General features: G+C 36.5%; 3 protein-coding genes across 9 annotated transcripts; 1 reads left to right on the top strand and 2 right to left on the bottom strand.

The window, feature by feature from the left end:
• The first annotated feature begins 205 nt into the window (after positions 1–205).
• LOC112452868 lies at positions 206–3,067 on the top strand. Its single transcript, XM_025013292.1, has 3 exons — positions 206–531; positions 788–1,111; positions 1,342–3,067. Exons 1-3 carry the CDS (start codon positions 425–427, stop codon positions 2,732–2,734), a joined length of 1,824 nt encoding a protein of 607 aa, XP_024869060.1. The 5' UTR covers positions 206–424; the 3' UTR covers positions 2,735–3,067.
• Positions 3,068–3,157: 90 nt separating this feature from the next.
• Positions 3,158–6,388, bottom strand: LOC112452867 (ribosome biogenesis protein BOP1 homolog). The gene is made up of 8 exons (XM_025013291.1): positions 6,287–6,388; positions 5,374–6,144; positions 4,603–5,278; positions 4,247–4,456; positions 3,884–4,161; positions 3,708–3,807; positions 3,436–3,631; positions 3,158–3,358 (listed from the first exon to the last, which is right to left on the bottom strand). Exons 1-8 carry the CDS (start codon positions 6,386–6,388, stop codon positions 3,205–3,207), a joined length of 2,487 nt encoding a protein of 828 aa, XP_024869059.1. The 3' UTR covers positions 3,158–3,204.
• Positions 6,389–7,865: 1,477 nt separating this feature from the next.
• LOC112452870 (vacuole membrane protein 1-like) lies at positions 7,866–12,491 on the bottom strand. 7 transcript variants are annotated; one of them, XM_025013299.1, is made up of 6 exons: positions 12,391–12,409; positions 11,126–11,151; positions 10,036–10,383; positions 9,129–9,638; positions 8,749–9,018; positions 8,530–8,661 (listed from the first exon to the last, which is right to left on the bottom strand). In XM_025013299.1, the coding sequence occupies exons 3-6, from the start codon at positions 10,360–10,362 to the stop codon at positions 8,530–8,532; spliced, it is 1,239 nt and encodes a 412-aa protein (XP_024869067.1). In that variant the 5' UTR covers positions 10,363–10,383; positions 11,126–11,151; positions 12,391–12,409. The 7 variants fall into 7 exon arrangements, with proteins under 7 accessions (XP_024869061.1, XP_024869067.1, XP_024869064.1 ...); XM_025013296.1 differs by lacking the exon at positions 12,391–12,409 and adding an exon at positions 11,928–12,312; XM_025013298.1 differs by lacking the exon at positions 12,391–12,409 and adding an exon at positions 11,622–11,891.
• Between the last annotated feature and the right edge of the window lie 93 nt (positions 12,492–12,584).

Raw genomic sequence — 12,584 nt, forward strand, 5'->3', positions numbered from 1 at the left:
TATTTTGTAGCCAATCAGTACGATCTGCTGCTACTTTTCACTGCCCATGAAATTTCACCTTTAAGGGCCCGGACACACGCTTCTGCACAACGCATAATGCGTAAGCATAAGAAAATTGATTGGTCCATACACATGTGCATAAGGAAATAGACCAATCAATTATCTTATGCTTACGCCGTATGCGTTGTGCAGAAGTGTGTGCTCCCCGCTTTTTACGTCCATGGGAGCAACCGGAGCAACTATGCTGCGCTCCGCCTCCGCGTATCCGGAAGTTGCGTCCTGATGGAACTTCCGGCGTCTCTGGAGCAACACTGGGTGTCACGGAGTTCGGGCCCCTCACGGACAGGTCCTCCGCGCAGGGGTTATCCGTGTCCGGTCATTACGGAGCACCTGTCATCACGGAAAGGACGAGAGTAGCGTGTAAATGCGAGCGACAACGAACATGGACCTGACTTGCCAGAATTCTAGCATAAGCGTTGATTATTTGCTCAGCCAATTGAATACAGCTAGACAAGAGATTAATAATCTGAGGTATTTTAATAAAAATTTTCCTTATTGTACCATGTAACGTCAAAATTTTTCTTTTCTTTTTATTTTATATTAACGATACATGTGCACATTTGTATTCATATAATCGCACATTTCGCATTTAATATGAAATACTTTTGCTAGTTACGAGATAACTTGATAAAGAAGTAAAACTGAAATTTGACAATTCCCTGCTTCATTTGTATTTATTATTAACAAAAGAAAACTTTGTAAATAATGGTTTAATTTAATATTACAGACAGCAAGTGAAAAGCCTTAAGTATATACTTGATAAAGATGTTGATAATATCAAACGCCTGTTGGAATTACAAAAACGTGGGGAAACCCTTCCGCAGTCCAAACTAATATCTTCGGAAGAAGCGAAGCCCGGCACAAGTAAAGATCAAGATACTCTTAAATTGAAACCCATCGGCGTCATTTCCACTTGGTTTCCCAATAAAAGAGCAACTCCGAGACAACCTGGCGTATGCGGGAGAGTACCAGGGAAGCTGACGCTTTACAATTCTGTATTTACAAATCCGGATCACGCCTTACAGGGCTTGCAAGACTTTTCCCATATGTGGTAAGGCATTGGTTTTTTTAGGGCCGGTTGTTCCAACCTGTTGGTAAACTTAAATCATATGTAATAGTTAAATCATATGCCTCTTTATCCAATGTAAAGGATAAACAAACACATATATATGATTTAACTATTAGGTAGTTTACCAACAGGTTGGAACAACCGGCCCTTAAAGTAATAACTTTGATGTTCCTGATAAAATAACTAACGTTCTGTTTTTCCCTTCCAAATAGGATTTTATTTCACTTTCATAGAAACGACTCGACCCACACCCGTGCGAAGGTAGCACCACCGAGATTAAATGGCATGAGAACAGGCGTATTTTCTACACGCTCTCCGCATCGACCGTGCCCCATTGGCCTTAGCCTGGTTAAGATACTAAAAATTGAAAATTATACGATTTATTTCGAAGGGGTTGACATGGTCAATCAAACTCCCGTTCTAGATATAAAGCCATATATACCACAGTACGACAGTCCATTACATATCGAAAAACTAGGCAATAGGCTGAGAGAGAACAACGTGAATGCCTCGGACACATTTCACAATGCGGAAGAAACCTTCAACTTGAGTGAAGGCCAATCGGTTGACTCTTTTAATAACGACACGGACATCAACAACGACGAACAGACTGAGCTTGATATTTCCAGAGACGAGGAAATAGCCTTGAGACTCCAAGTAGAAGAATTTCAAGCTTATCCGAATCTCAATGGTTACGATATTGCCAGACAACAATCTTCCCAATCGACAGAAGCTCATGCTAATACTTCGTTACAAAATGACATCAACGTGGACGTACACAGAGAAGCATACTTTATACGAAATAGAACACCCGACACGAGACCAAGCTTGGATTCTTCTAACGAGCATAATGCAACGTTAATAGTTGAATCGCAAACAGACTCCATTAGAGATTTAAATAGTAGATTACACAGAATAGATATAAATAATTCCGGTAATGCAGATTCATCGCGTACGGAAAGTGATAACGACAATGAGATTAATTACACCGAAAATCAGACGTTACGTAATTCTAGACTATTAGACGGAGCGGATGGACCAAGCACGGTATGCGGTACCGATATAGATTTAGTCAATCGTCATGTGTTGCACGCCAGAGTCGATAATTCTCCCGTAAGAATGGGAATACGCGAAGCGCCCGATGGAGAGGAGGGACTCGAGTCCCAAACTTTGACGCCATCGCGCACCTTGCCAGATATTCACGCTGCAACAGCTGTATCGTCTGCGTCGATGAACGCAGCGACGGAGAGTAACTTTTCCGAGATAAGAGTACCGGACTGGATCGCGCAACCTCGTACAGCCTCGTTGTCCGTGATCTTCAACGAACGCGCCTTGATGCAATTAAACGAGATTTTAGATGACAAGGTTGACGAGCAAAAACAAGCTATAGAAAATGTACTGAGGGAAGATCCTAGGTCGGTGTATTTAAGACAGAGATGGGGAGGTAATCAATTCTATACCTTTTTGATACACGACCTGCACATCACGTGCCGATTCGACGATAGCCGAGGTATCGTCACTGTATTCCAAGTTCGACATGCGGGTCGCACCTGCGATTGCGGCGAGCCCGAATGGCAATGCTTGGGACACTCTCCTCTATCTTAATATGTTATATTAATGGACTTGAAAAGAAAGAATATAAATATATTAGGAAAGAGAAAGGAGAGAAAAGTAAAATTCCATCACTGTATCGCGATTTAGTATATAAAATAGCGCAATTGTTATTTATTTACGTTTATGTTTTTAAGTAGACATGTTTTTACTCTTGTAAAATTAAACATCTTTTTGTAACAGTTATTCAGTTGATCAGGGCATTATAAAATGAAAGTAACTTAATGAAACATCTCATATATATAAGTATAACTTCAGTGCAAGTGTACGAGTTCCTATATTTTGTTATGTGCGAATTTATGTCGTTTATATTAAAAGGAATTTATATACGAAGTAAAAAAAAATAGATAACATGTATTTTATGTACCTATATTACATCAAATTGGGGCAAAATGTAATAGAACAATTTTTTTTTCTTACGACGGCAATACCTATAGATGTTCCAAACATCTGTATGTACTTATTTATGTGTACATTCGTATAGTGAAGTCTGCGCCAGCGGAAAAGACCCACGGTTCAATAGGATGAAACATGACGTCCAAAATGCCAAAATCATTATATGACTCGTGATTACACAATCTTTTCAGTGGTACAATTAACGGATTTTGTAGAAGATCACTGGAAAAGAAAATACAACCGTCATGCATCATACGTATTAAAATCAGATATGCGACAAATATGCGGAGATATCTTACTTGTACACCATTCCATGAGACACAATTAGCGCCCTATCATCGGCTCCAGAAGCAAATAGAGGATAACGTTTGTGGAATGCTACAGCGCGTACGCCAGTCCCGTGTAATCGCAATGTTTGATAAGGTTCTTTACTGAAATCTAAATCGAACCAAAGCATTTTGCGATCGTATGTTCCTACTAAAACGTTATCACCCCCTAAAAAAGAAGAAAAAAATTTTACAGCGATTATGATATGAACATATGTAATTCGTAATAAAACGTAATAGCTTACCTGGATGAATGTCCATTGTTGATATCCATTGTGAATTAGATAATAATTTTTTAACCATTACCTGTTGTACAAGATCGTATATTCTCACGTTCCTTTGCGTCTGAAAAGGGTAACGTAATCCACATAAAAATTGAAATATTTATATCATTGTGTATCTCTCGATCGTTAATACTTACCGCAACAAATAAATATGGTCTAATCGGATGAAACAGCACGCATTGTATTAATCCTTTTGATTTATTAAAAGGTAATTGAGATCTTCGCTTCGATAGTTGATTTATCAAAACTGATCTATTCTGACCATCTGGCATGACGGTAGCGAAATAATCTCCTTTTCCATGCCACGTTACTTGCTTCACGATTTTAAAATGATTTAGAATTATCCTAATTCCATTGTTCCAGTTTTCACCTTCCGCTTGCTCCCACTGTACTGCATTTTGTACCCTGTCGCTCACTAATAAATAAATAAAGTACGTCAGTCATATTTGGAAATTTTCGTAATAGTTTGTAAACAATTCAATAATTCAATTAATAAGCACCTATTATTTCGCTCTGTGGTATTATCTCCAGAAGTTCATCGGTTTTGCTGGTAATAACGTTATCTCCAACTCCAGGATTGATTAAAAGCACTTTTTTATCAGCTGCAACGGCTATCAACGACATAGCTTGGTTCGGACGCCAGGAAACACTTCGTATGACGCCACCGCAAGGCACTGTTTTCAAGCACCTGCCTGTACTCACTTCCCATACTGTTGAAGTAATAAAATTTACAATTTTAATTATACAATTAATAATACAACTTATTCTACGTACAAAGTGAAATTTATAATCGTGTAATATATAATAAATTAATGATTAATATGTGCAAATATATATAATGCTCTAGATAACTTACTTTTCAATGACATATCGTCTCCACCGGACGCAATAAACTGTCCCTCTGGTTCCGCAGTAATACTTCTGACCATATCTGTATGTCCTTTATACACCATAAACATTGTTGTTGGGAATGGCTGCAAGTCCTTCGGACTGGGCAGTTGCGGAACCAAGGCCTCAGGCTCTATTGTTAATCTCATCTTTAACGATCTGGAGCACAGATACAGATCTAAACACCTCTGAAATCTTTCTTTGATATATCTTGGATATGCAGGTACTTCTCGCAGGGAACCGAATTTCTCCGGTATAAAATGTAACTTCCTCTTCCACGGAGTTGCCTTCAATTTGTTCCATTCTTTAAGTTCTTTATTATCAAACAGGTATTCCGGCGGAGGATTGTAGCTTTCCGCATGGCCAGGTAAATGTCTCTTTGGCGCTGGGATATGCTTATGAATTCTACGCATTTCCTCTGCCTGATCGTCGGACTGCCACAGCATGTAGAACTGCGGCCCTTGATTCTTCTCTCTTTCTTTTTGCATTTCTGTGGTCGATTTGATCCAACCCATCTTGAGAGCGTGCACCAACTTGGATACTTTTCTAGCCTCGTTCTTAGACGGTAAGAAAGAACGTTTGTGCTCCGGGAATTTACGAAGTGGCGTTTTCATTACTTCAGAAGTGAACCAATCCACCCATGGCTACGATTTACAAACACACAAGAGCAGTTAAAACAATTATTCTTATACAGCACATTAAATAATCGTCAAACTAAATTGTTATAAATCCAACTTACCGCGTATTCGTCGAACTGAGTATCGGGAACTTTCTGCTTTTGAATTCTTACAATCAAATCTATATCTGCCTCGCTCAGTACGACATCCTGACCGGTTTGAGGGTCTTTTATAGTTCTCCAAAAGTCAGGATCCTCCATTCTCTTCAAAAAGTTATCTAATTCATCGCCCTTTTCGGGCTTAGGAATTTTCTTGCCTTCCCAATCATATCCGAGATGATCATATTCGTCGTACCACTTCAACGGTACATTCCCAATTGTGTTACGAATATCTTCCTCATCAGAGCTGTCATATGCGTACTCATTCTCGTCACTTGCATTGTTAGATATAGTTTTAATCTCTTGTTTATTTGCATCGTCTTTGTGTATCTTATCAAAACCCCTGCGATTTTTATCGTTTTTTAATTTATCTACTTGTGTAATTTCTCTCGATGTTGACGTCTTGCCTCTGGCTATCAGAGATTCTTCGCTCTTACTTTTATTCTTTAATTTGTCATCTTTCGGCTTGGTCGGCGACTCTTCTTGCGCTTCCTCTTCATAACTGCTTTCCGACCCAGCATCTTCCGAATCATAGTCCTCCTCATCCGAATTGTAGTCCTCCTCATCTGAATTATCGTCATCCTCATCTGAATCGTCATTATTTTCATCCGAATCAAATATAACCGCATCTTTTTCTACTTCTTCATCCGAAGATATGACTGCATCCTCTTCTACCTCTTCATCCGTAGCGTCTTCGTCAACATTAATTTGAGCCGCTATCAAATCTTCAGAGTTCTAAGTTGAGACAACATACATTTAACTTGTTTCATTATAGTTGCAATATGTTATGGTAATAAATAGATTATTATTTTGAATTATATGTAAAACAACGAACAAGAATACATAGAAATATGTAGCAACAGCAAATAGTCAATACCTCCGCGTTATCTGGAAGACGTGTATCCTTTCCACTTTCGCCTTTATTTCCTCCTAATTTCGGATTAACATATTTCCTTTTCGATACTTTTTTCTGCCCCATTTTTTCTTCAATTATCAAATAAAATTCGCTTTTCTTTGGAGCTTCCCTCGTGTGAATAAAAATAAAATTCGTCCGCCATAGGAGGTTAGGTACATACAAATCACGTGCGATCGGTAAGATCCATGGCACAGGAAGGGTGCGCAGAGAGAGATGCCTGGTTAAGGCCCGGTTCACAACGCGACTGACGCGAGTCACTCGAAGTGGTGGGGACACGAATACGAAAATTAAATAAACGCGCTTATTAACGCTTCGGAAAGAAAAATAAAATGAACTATATAACGCACATAAACAATCAAACTCAAAGACAAGAAATAAAAAACTGTCTAATGTATATCGCACTCTTATAACCACAAATGCTTTGAAACATTCTTTTTTTCTTTTCTTTTAATGAAGAAAGAAGAAGAAAAACGCTTCAGAGCATTTGCAGCATCAAATGGATTGCAGCCAAAGTCAAGTAAAAAATATAAAAAATCAAAGTATACATGTGGAATATTATATATATATATATAATATTTTACTTTTTCCTCTGATAAACTATAAGTTTGATCATTTCATAATGAATCTTTATTTTTTAGTGGAATAAGCTACAGGGAAAACCACTAAAAAAAAAGACGTCAACAATAGTATATCTCATGGGAAATCTATTTGTTAATTATATATGTATTATACATATAATTATAATATAAATAGACACAAGAAATATCTCCACTCAAAAATAAATAAAACTTACATTTTACTTTTATTAACGTTCAGTAATTAAATAAATTAAAAAATTTAAATTTAAGAAAAAAATAATAAATTAAAAATAATGTATTTTATTAACTTTATTAATGTTAAATTTATATTAAATTTCACATTTATTTGCAATAAATCGTCATTGAAACGTGAAGCTTTCTACAGTTAATAATAAATAATTAATAAAATAAATTTATTGAAAAAGCAGGTACACTAATTGTGAATTCAAATACTCATCCTTTAATTCTTCGCGTTGACAATAATGGCCGCGTTCAGCAGACACAACTGTTGAGTTCGTCTTATCAACAATCTGCGTTCATTGGTTGGTTCTAAAAGTAAGAGCCAATCACGTTCGACTGCTACTGAGCGGCTTGGTCTGCTGAACGCGGCCATTATTGAATTTTGGAACACAGCCCATATGAAAAAATTTCTTTCAAATTTGATTGGCTGCACTACTAGAGAATTCGATCATTGAATTATTCTACACTGGCGTAAAAGGCTACTTTACATGAAATAATTTTAATTATAAAAACGCACAAAATTTAAATTTACAAAAATTTAAAAAAAGTTTGGAGTTAAAAAAAAACAAGTCAAATTTTCTACGCAATATTTTTTCTATTATAATATTTGAGACTTATACGTTGTAAAAAAACTTTGTTTTATAATATTTTGTAACAGCATACTTACATTTATATCTTAATCGTATTATTTAACGTTTTTTTTATTCATAATAATCGATTCGTTTCGTGTTCCAGTCGTTTATTACATATTTTTCATTAATACGAAAGATTAATGGGTTGATAATTTGAGACCGTCACTCCTGTGTGTGCTTAAAATTGCGTATACAAAACTTATAGAAATTTGGCTAGATACTAGTTTTATTGATTACAGCATTTTTCTTTTTTTTCATCACTTGCAAATGCCTTAATTCAATCCTTGCTATCGATGTAATACGCAGAAGCTTGAATATCGATTGATTGTGCAGAAAAATTGCGGATTATCGTTAGATATTTGTTTCATGCACTGTACAATAAATCTTGCTTATAAAAGATGTGAGTATCTATGTACATACACACACACGCACGCACATACACTCATACACGCGCGCGCGCACACGCACATGTTGACATCTATATAACAGGATATCCTTGCAACAGACTTTTACAAAGTATTGCAACAACGTATGAACGTACATTCGGAAAAAGAAAAAGAGGACAAAGTTACTTAATGTTGCACCGTCGTGTACAAAATGTTTCTATCGTAACACTGAAATTATGTGAAACTTTAACACGTTCCTTGCATCTTATTTTTTTTGTCTCATTGAAAATAAATTATATTTCTCCGTATAAATACGTTGCAGTGGAACTAATTTCATATTTCTAACTATCCTACGTCTTTTATAAGTTTCAATCGACCGACGGCTTAGTTCGTCTACGATGATGATTTCGTGCTAATGCGTGAACAATTGTCACTAGGAAATAACAAACCATCAACGTTACAAATTTGTCGAACAGCCATGATATTGTAGTTGCTCCATCCTGCAGAAAAAAATATATTATTTATTTCAGAGGTAGATCTCAGTGTGTATCTCAGCGCATTTGTATCTCGTGAAACCGACAACTTACCATAGAGGATTTATCGTGCAGCTTCTGCTTCTGTGCAACGAAATATTTCTTTAATGGTTCTTGGAATTTTGTACCAACAAACGGTACGATTGCCAACAAGCTAATAAATTTATCTAAAAGTTCTTCATTGAACGCTATGATCACTGCTAATTGCTGTATGTGCATTTTAACAACAGCCTTTCCTACAAGAGTTGCACCGAAGAACGTCCAGAATGGAATGAGATAATGTCCACATGTCAAACCAGCCAGGTCAAACAATGGATTTGGAATCTGTAAAATTTTATCGCAATACGTCCATAAAAAAGAAAAGATAGATCATCAAATAGCTGCAAACACACAGAATTTCTTACACATATTACGAAGTTTACTTATATACGTACCGATGCGCAAGCCAATATACCCCAGAATCCGGCTTTCTCGACGAATCGCTTCATACTTAATTTTATACGCATTACAAACGATACGTTTTCCCCATTTTCTAACGCCTCCAAGGCTTCCAACTCTTTCAGATCCTCTTGATCGAAATTATCATTCTTATTATGTTTTCCACTTATTCTTGCCGCTCGGGCCATGAAATACGGCGGTAATTCGCCAAGCGCGGTACCAGCTCCCCACAGCATGGCCTCTACGCGCACTTTTTTCATAATATTTAATATGCCCACCGTCCACATTGGATCGATCTTCGTCGGGCATATTATTTGGTCGGGGTACGGTGGTTCGGGAAAGTTCAGAGCACCACATTCATACGCTGCCATAGTAACGGCCGCTATGTGTGGCCCTAAGTATAATACAAAGGTATGCAAACCTGTTCCAAGGCCTACACTTGATAATACACCTAATCCTACCCAATATAACCACCATATAATTTTGGCCTCCCACAATTTAAAAATCTGAAAATAAAACGAATAAATCACTTTATACGAAGCTATCAAATAGCCAAAATTAATTTAAATGTAAATATAGCTATCGTGCACATGCAAGTGAGCATTACCAATTTTTTTTTAACAAAAATCATTGTCATATGCTTTGTAACTGAGCTACAAATTTAAATAACATCAAGATGAATTCTATTTGAAACTAATAGAGAAATATGATTGTACATATCATCTATTTCCTTCCTTAAAGCTTAATTAAAAAAAAAAAAAACATCTTCCATTTTCAATCACTCGTAATTTAAAGCTCTAAATATCAACGTTTTTAATGGAAGTCGCCTAATTAAATAGAAAAAGTACATACAAAAATAATAATTCTAAAACACATGTTAGAGTTGTAAGTGATCCAACGTACCTCTTGTTGGGGACCAGAGATTCTGCCTGACAGAAGAAATAATATTATAATCGAAATCATAGCGCACACAGTCCGTTTGTAGAGCAACGTTTTCTTCGCTAAACTAAGCACATTTATGAACACTTCGCTAAAGAAATAATGTAACGTTGTAATTGGATGCTGCCAGAGCGTTAAATGATCCGAATCCAAATTTGATGCGTTGGGTGGAGGATGGCTTGAATTGCGCTCCATCGCCGGAGCGGATTTCTTTCTTCTAACGCTTCTTTGAGCTCCATTAGTGGAAGCTTGATCTTTTGGACGTTGAATGGCAGTAGAATTACCCAACATGGTATTCTCCAAATGGTTAATCTATGAACAAAGAACGTAACGTATTTATAACAACTTATATTCAATGTCAATTTATTTACCTTACATTGGTCTTATTTTTATATAAAATTATTGAAAATTATGGTCTCACAAATTATTTCTTACAACATAAATAAATATTATGTAACAAATTTGTATGTATTATCGTATAAATGAAATAATATAACAGAAAATTAAGTCCTTCTCTCTCATTACGATAGAAAAACCAATATTCCGTAACAATTTACTTGAACAAGGTTAGCATCAATTTCAATATTTATAATTGTATATATAGAATTGTATTCTTCAAGTTCACCAGTCCTCTCCATTATATGAATGGACTTATAATGTTACTGTAGTAAACACAGAACGGAATGATCGTACAATAAATGATTACACGCAATTAAAAGTATTAAAAGAGAGAATTGACGTTGTTATCAATAAAAAAAAACACGTTACATGGCGGATGAGCTACTATCGGGCAAAGGTCAAATCGTAATACTATCCAACGTAAACATATAAAGTCAGATTACTTGTTAGAATTTACTGTTCCTTTCTTGACAAGACAACCCATCGTCATTGCTGATAAACATATTCGTTAAACAATCACCTGAATAATTTTGTTCGACATTTAAAAGCAGAGAGAGAGACTCAGAAATGATAAAGTCTTGTATTCTACGACATCATGCGGTCGCTAACTTACATTCTACATGACAAACAAGTGTAACGTTATTCAAATACTTACTACATTATCCTTAGTTAATACTTACTCTGCAAGATAAAAATTTATATGAATGTATCAGCTCTCATTAATATTCAGAATAGAAACTAGAGTCTAAGCTAGAAATGCAAATAACTCCTAAACATGATACAAGTCCCTATCTACGAGGTTATGTGCTCTTATTGTAAATCCCATATCCAATGCATGACAAACTAAATGGAGCTCATTTTAAATTACAAGAAGATAAAGAACTGATACGAGGAAGACTTGAACTCCATTCCGTTCACGTTCTTCTGATGAGCAAGCATACGTAGTGAGAACATACAATACAAATAGTGCGAGGAGCGATATTGTACCTCTATAAAATACAATCAATTTTGTAACAGAAGAAAACAAATTTGCCAATCGTTCGTTGCCTCGCCATACATTTTAATAAATCAATGTCGCGCATCATGCTTGCAATTATACCGCGATAAAAAAAGAGCACGTAACCATATTGCTCTCATCTTACTCATCTTACATGTTAAATTAGCTCGTCTAATTGACGCGATAATTGCACCGATCATAAAATTATACTTGTGCACAAAAAAAAAACTCGTTAAATTCAACGTGACATCCCCCGATGGGGCCAGGGGATCGGTTATAACACATTACGATCGGGGAAGGAACGAACGTCTCGACGACGGTTTCATGTGAGAACACATCGAATACCACTCGACAATTACAACGTTCGGAAGTTCTCGTTTACATAATCGGTCCTTCACGGGCTCTCCGAGCGCGAGCGACCGCACGCGAAACAATGGATCTCAACGTAAATGGGATTTACCTTCTCAGCTCCGAGATCTTTAATTTCGATACGTGCACATCCAGCCGGGGATCACGGTGTACGACGATTTCTTTTTTTTTTTTCTTCCCCCCTATATCATCGCGGGAAGTGAAAGTAATGAGCAATTTTAATACGGAAGGTCTTACGGGGGCTTTCCAACCTTCCTTCGCTTATCACGGTCAATCGCGGTTTAATTACTGTCAATTCACTTATGACGTGACCGCTCGCGTATACGTATGTACATATATATACATGCGTGCGTATGTATGTATATACATATTATCTCCCTGGAGCACACACGTTCCACGTACGTATAATAAATATGTCAGATACGTGTAGCGACGTTAAAATGTCACGAGAGCGCGTTGAAGGGTGAGCGAGCGACTCGAAGTTTCTCCCTTATTTCTTCACATTTAATATAAAATAATTTGTTCCTTTCTGGATTATTTTTTTTGTCCGTTACCTTCCCCTTTTTTCTCTCCTCTTTCATTCAATTTTCTTTTTTATTCTTTATTAAAGAATGATTAAAGAGACGAATTCCTTTCCTCCCAGTCAACCAGTTACAGACTTTTATGTCCATTTCTATCAATGAAGGTTAACTTTAGTCTCGATTTAACACACTTTTTATCCTTTTCTAGTTCTAAAAGTTGGAGAAAA

The sequence above is a fragment of the Temnothorax curvispinosus genome, unplaced genomic scaffold (genome assembly GCF_003070985.1).
Source record: "Temnothorax curvispinosus isolate PA1 unplaced genomic scaffold, ASM307098v1 QBEX01003793.1, whole genome shotgun sequence".
NCBI lineage: Eukaryota > Metazoa > Arthropoda > Insecta > Hymenoptera > Formicidae > Temnothorax > Temnothorax curvispinosus.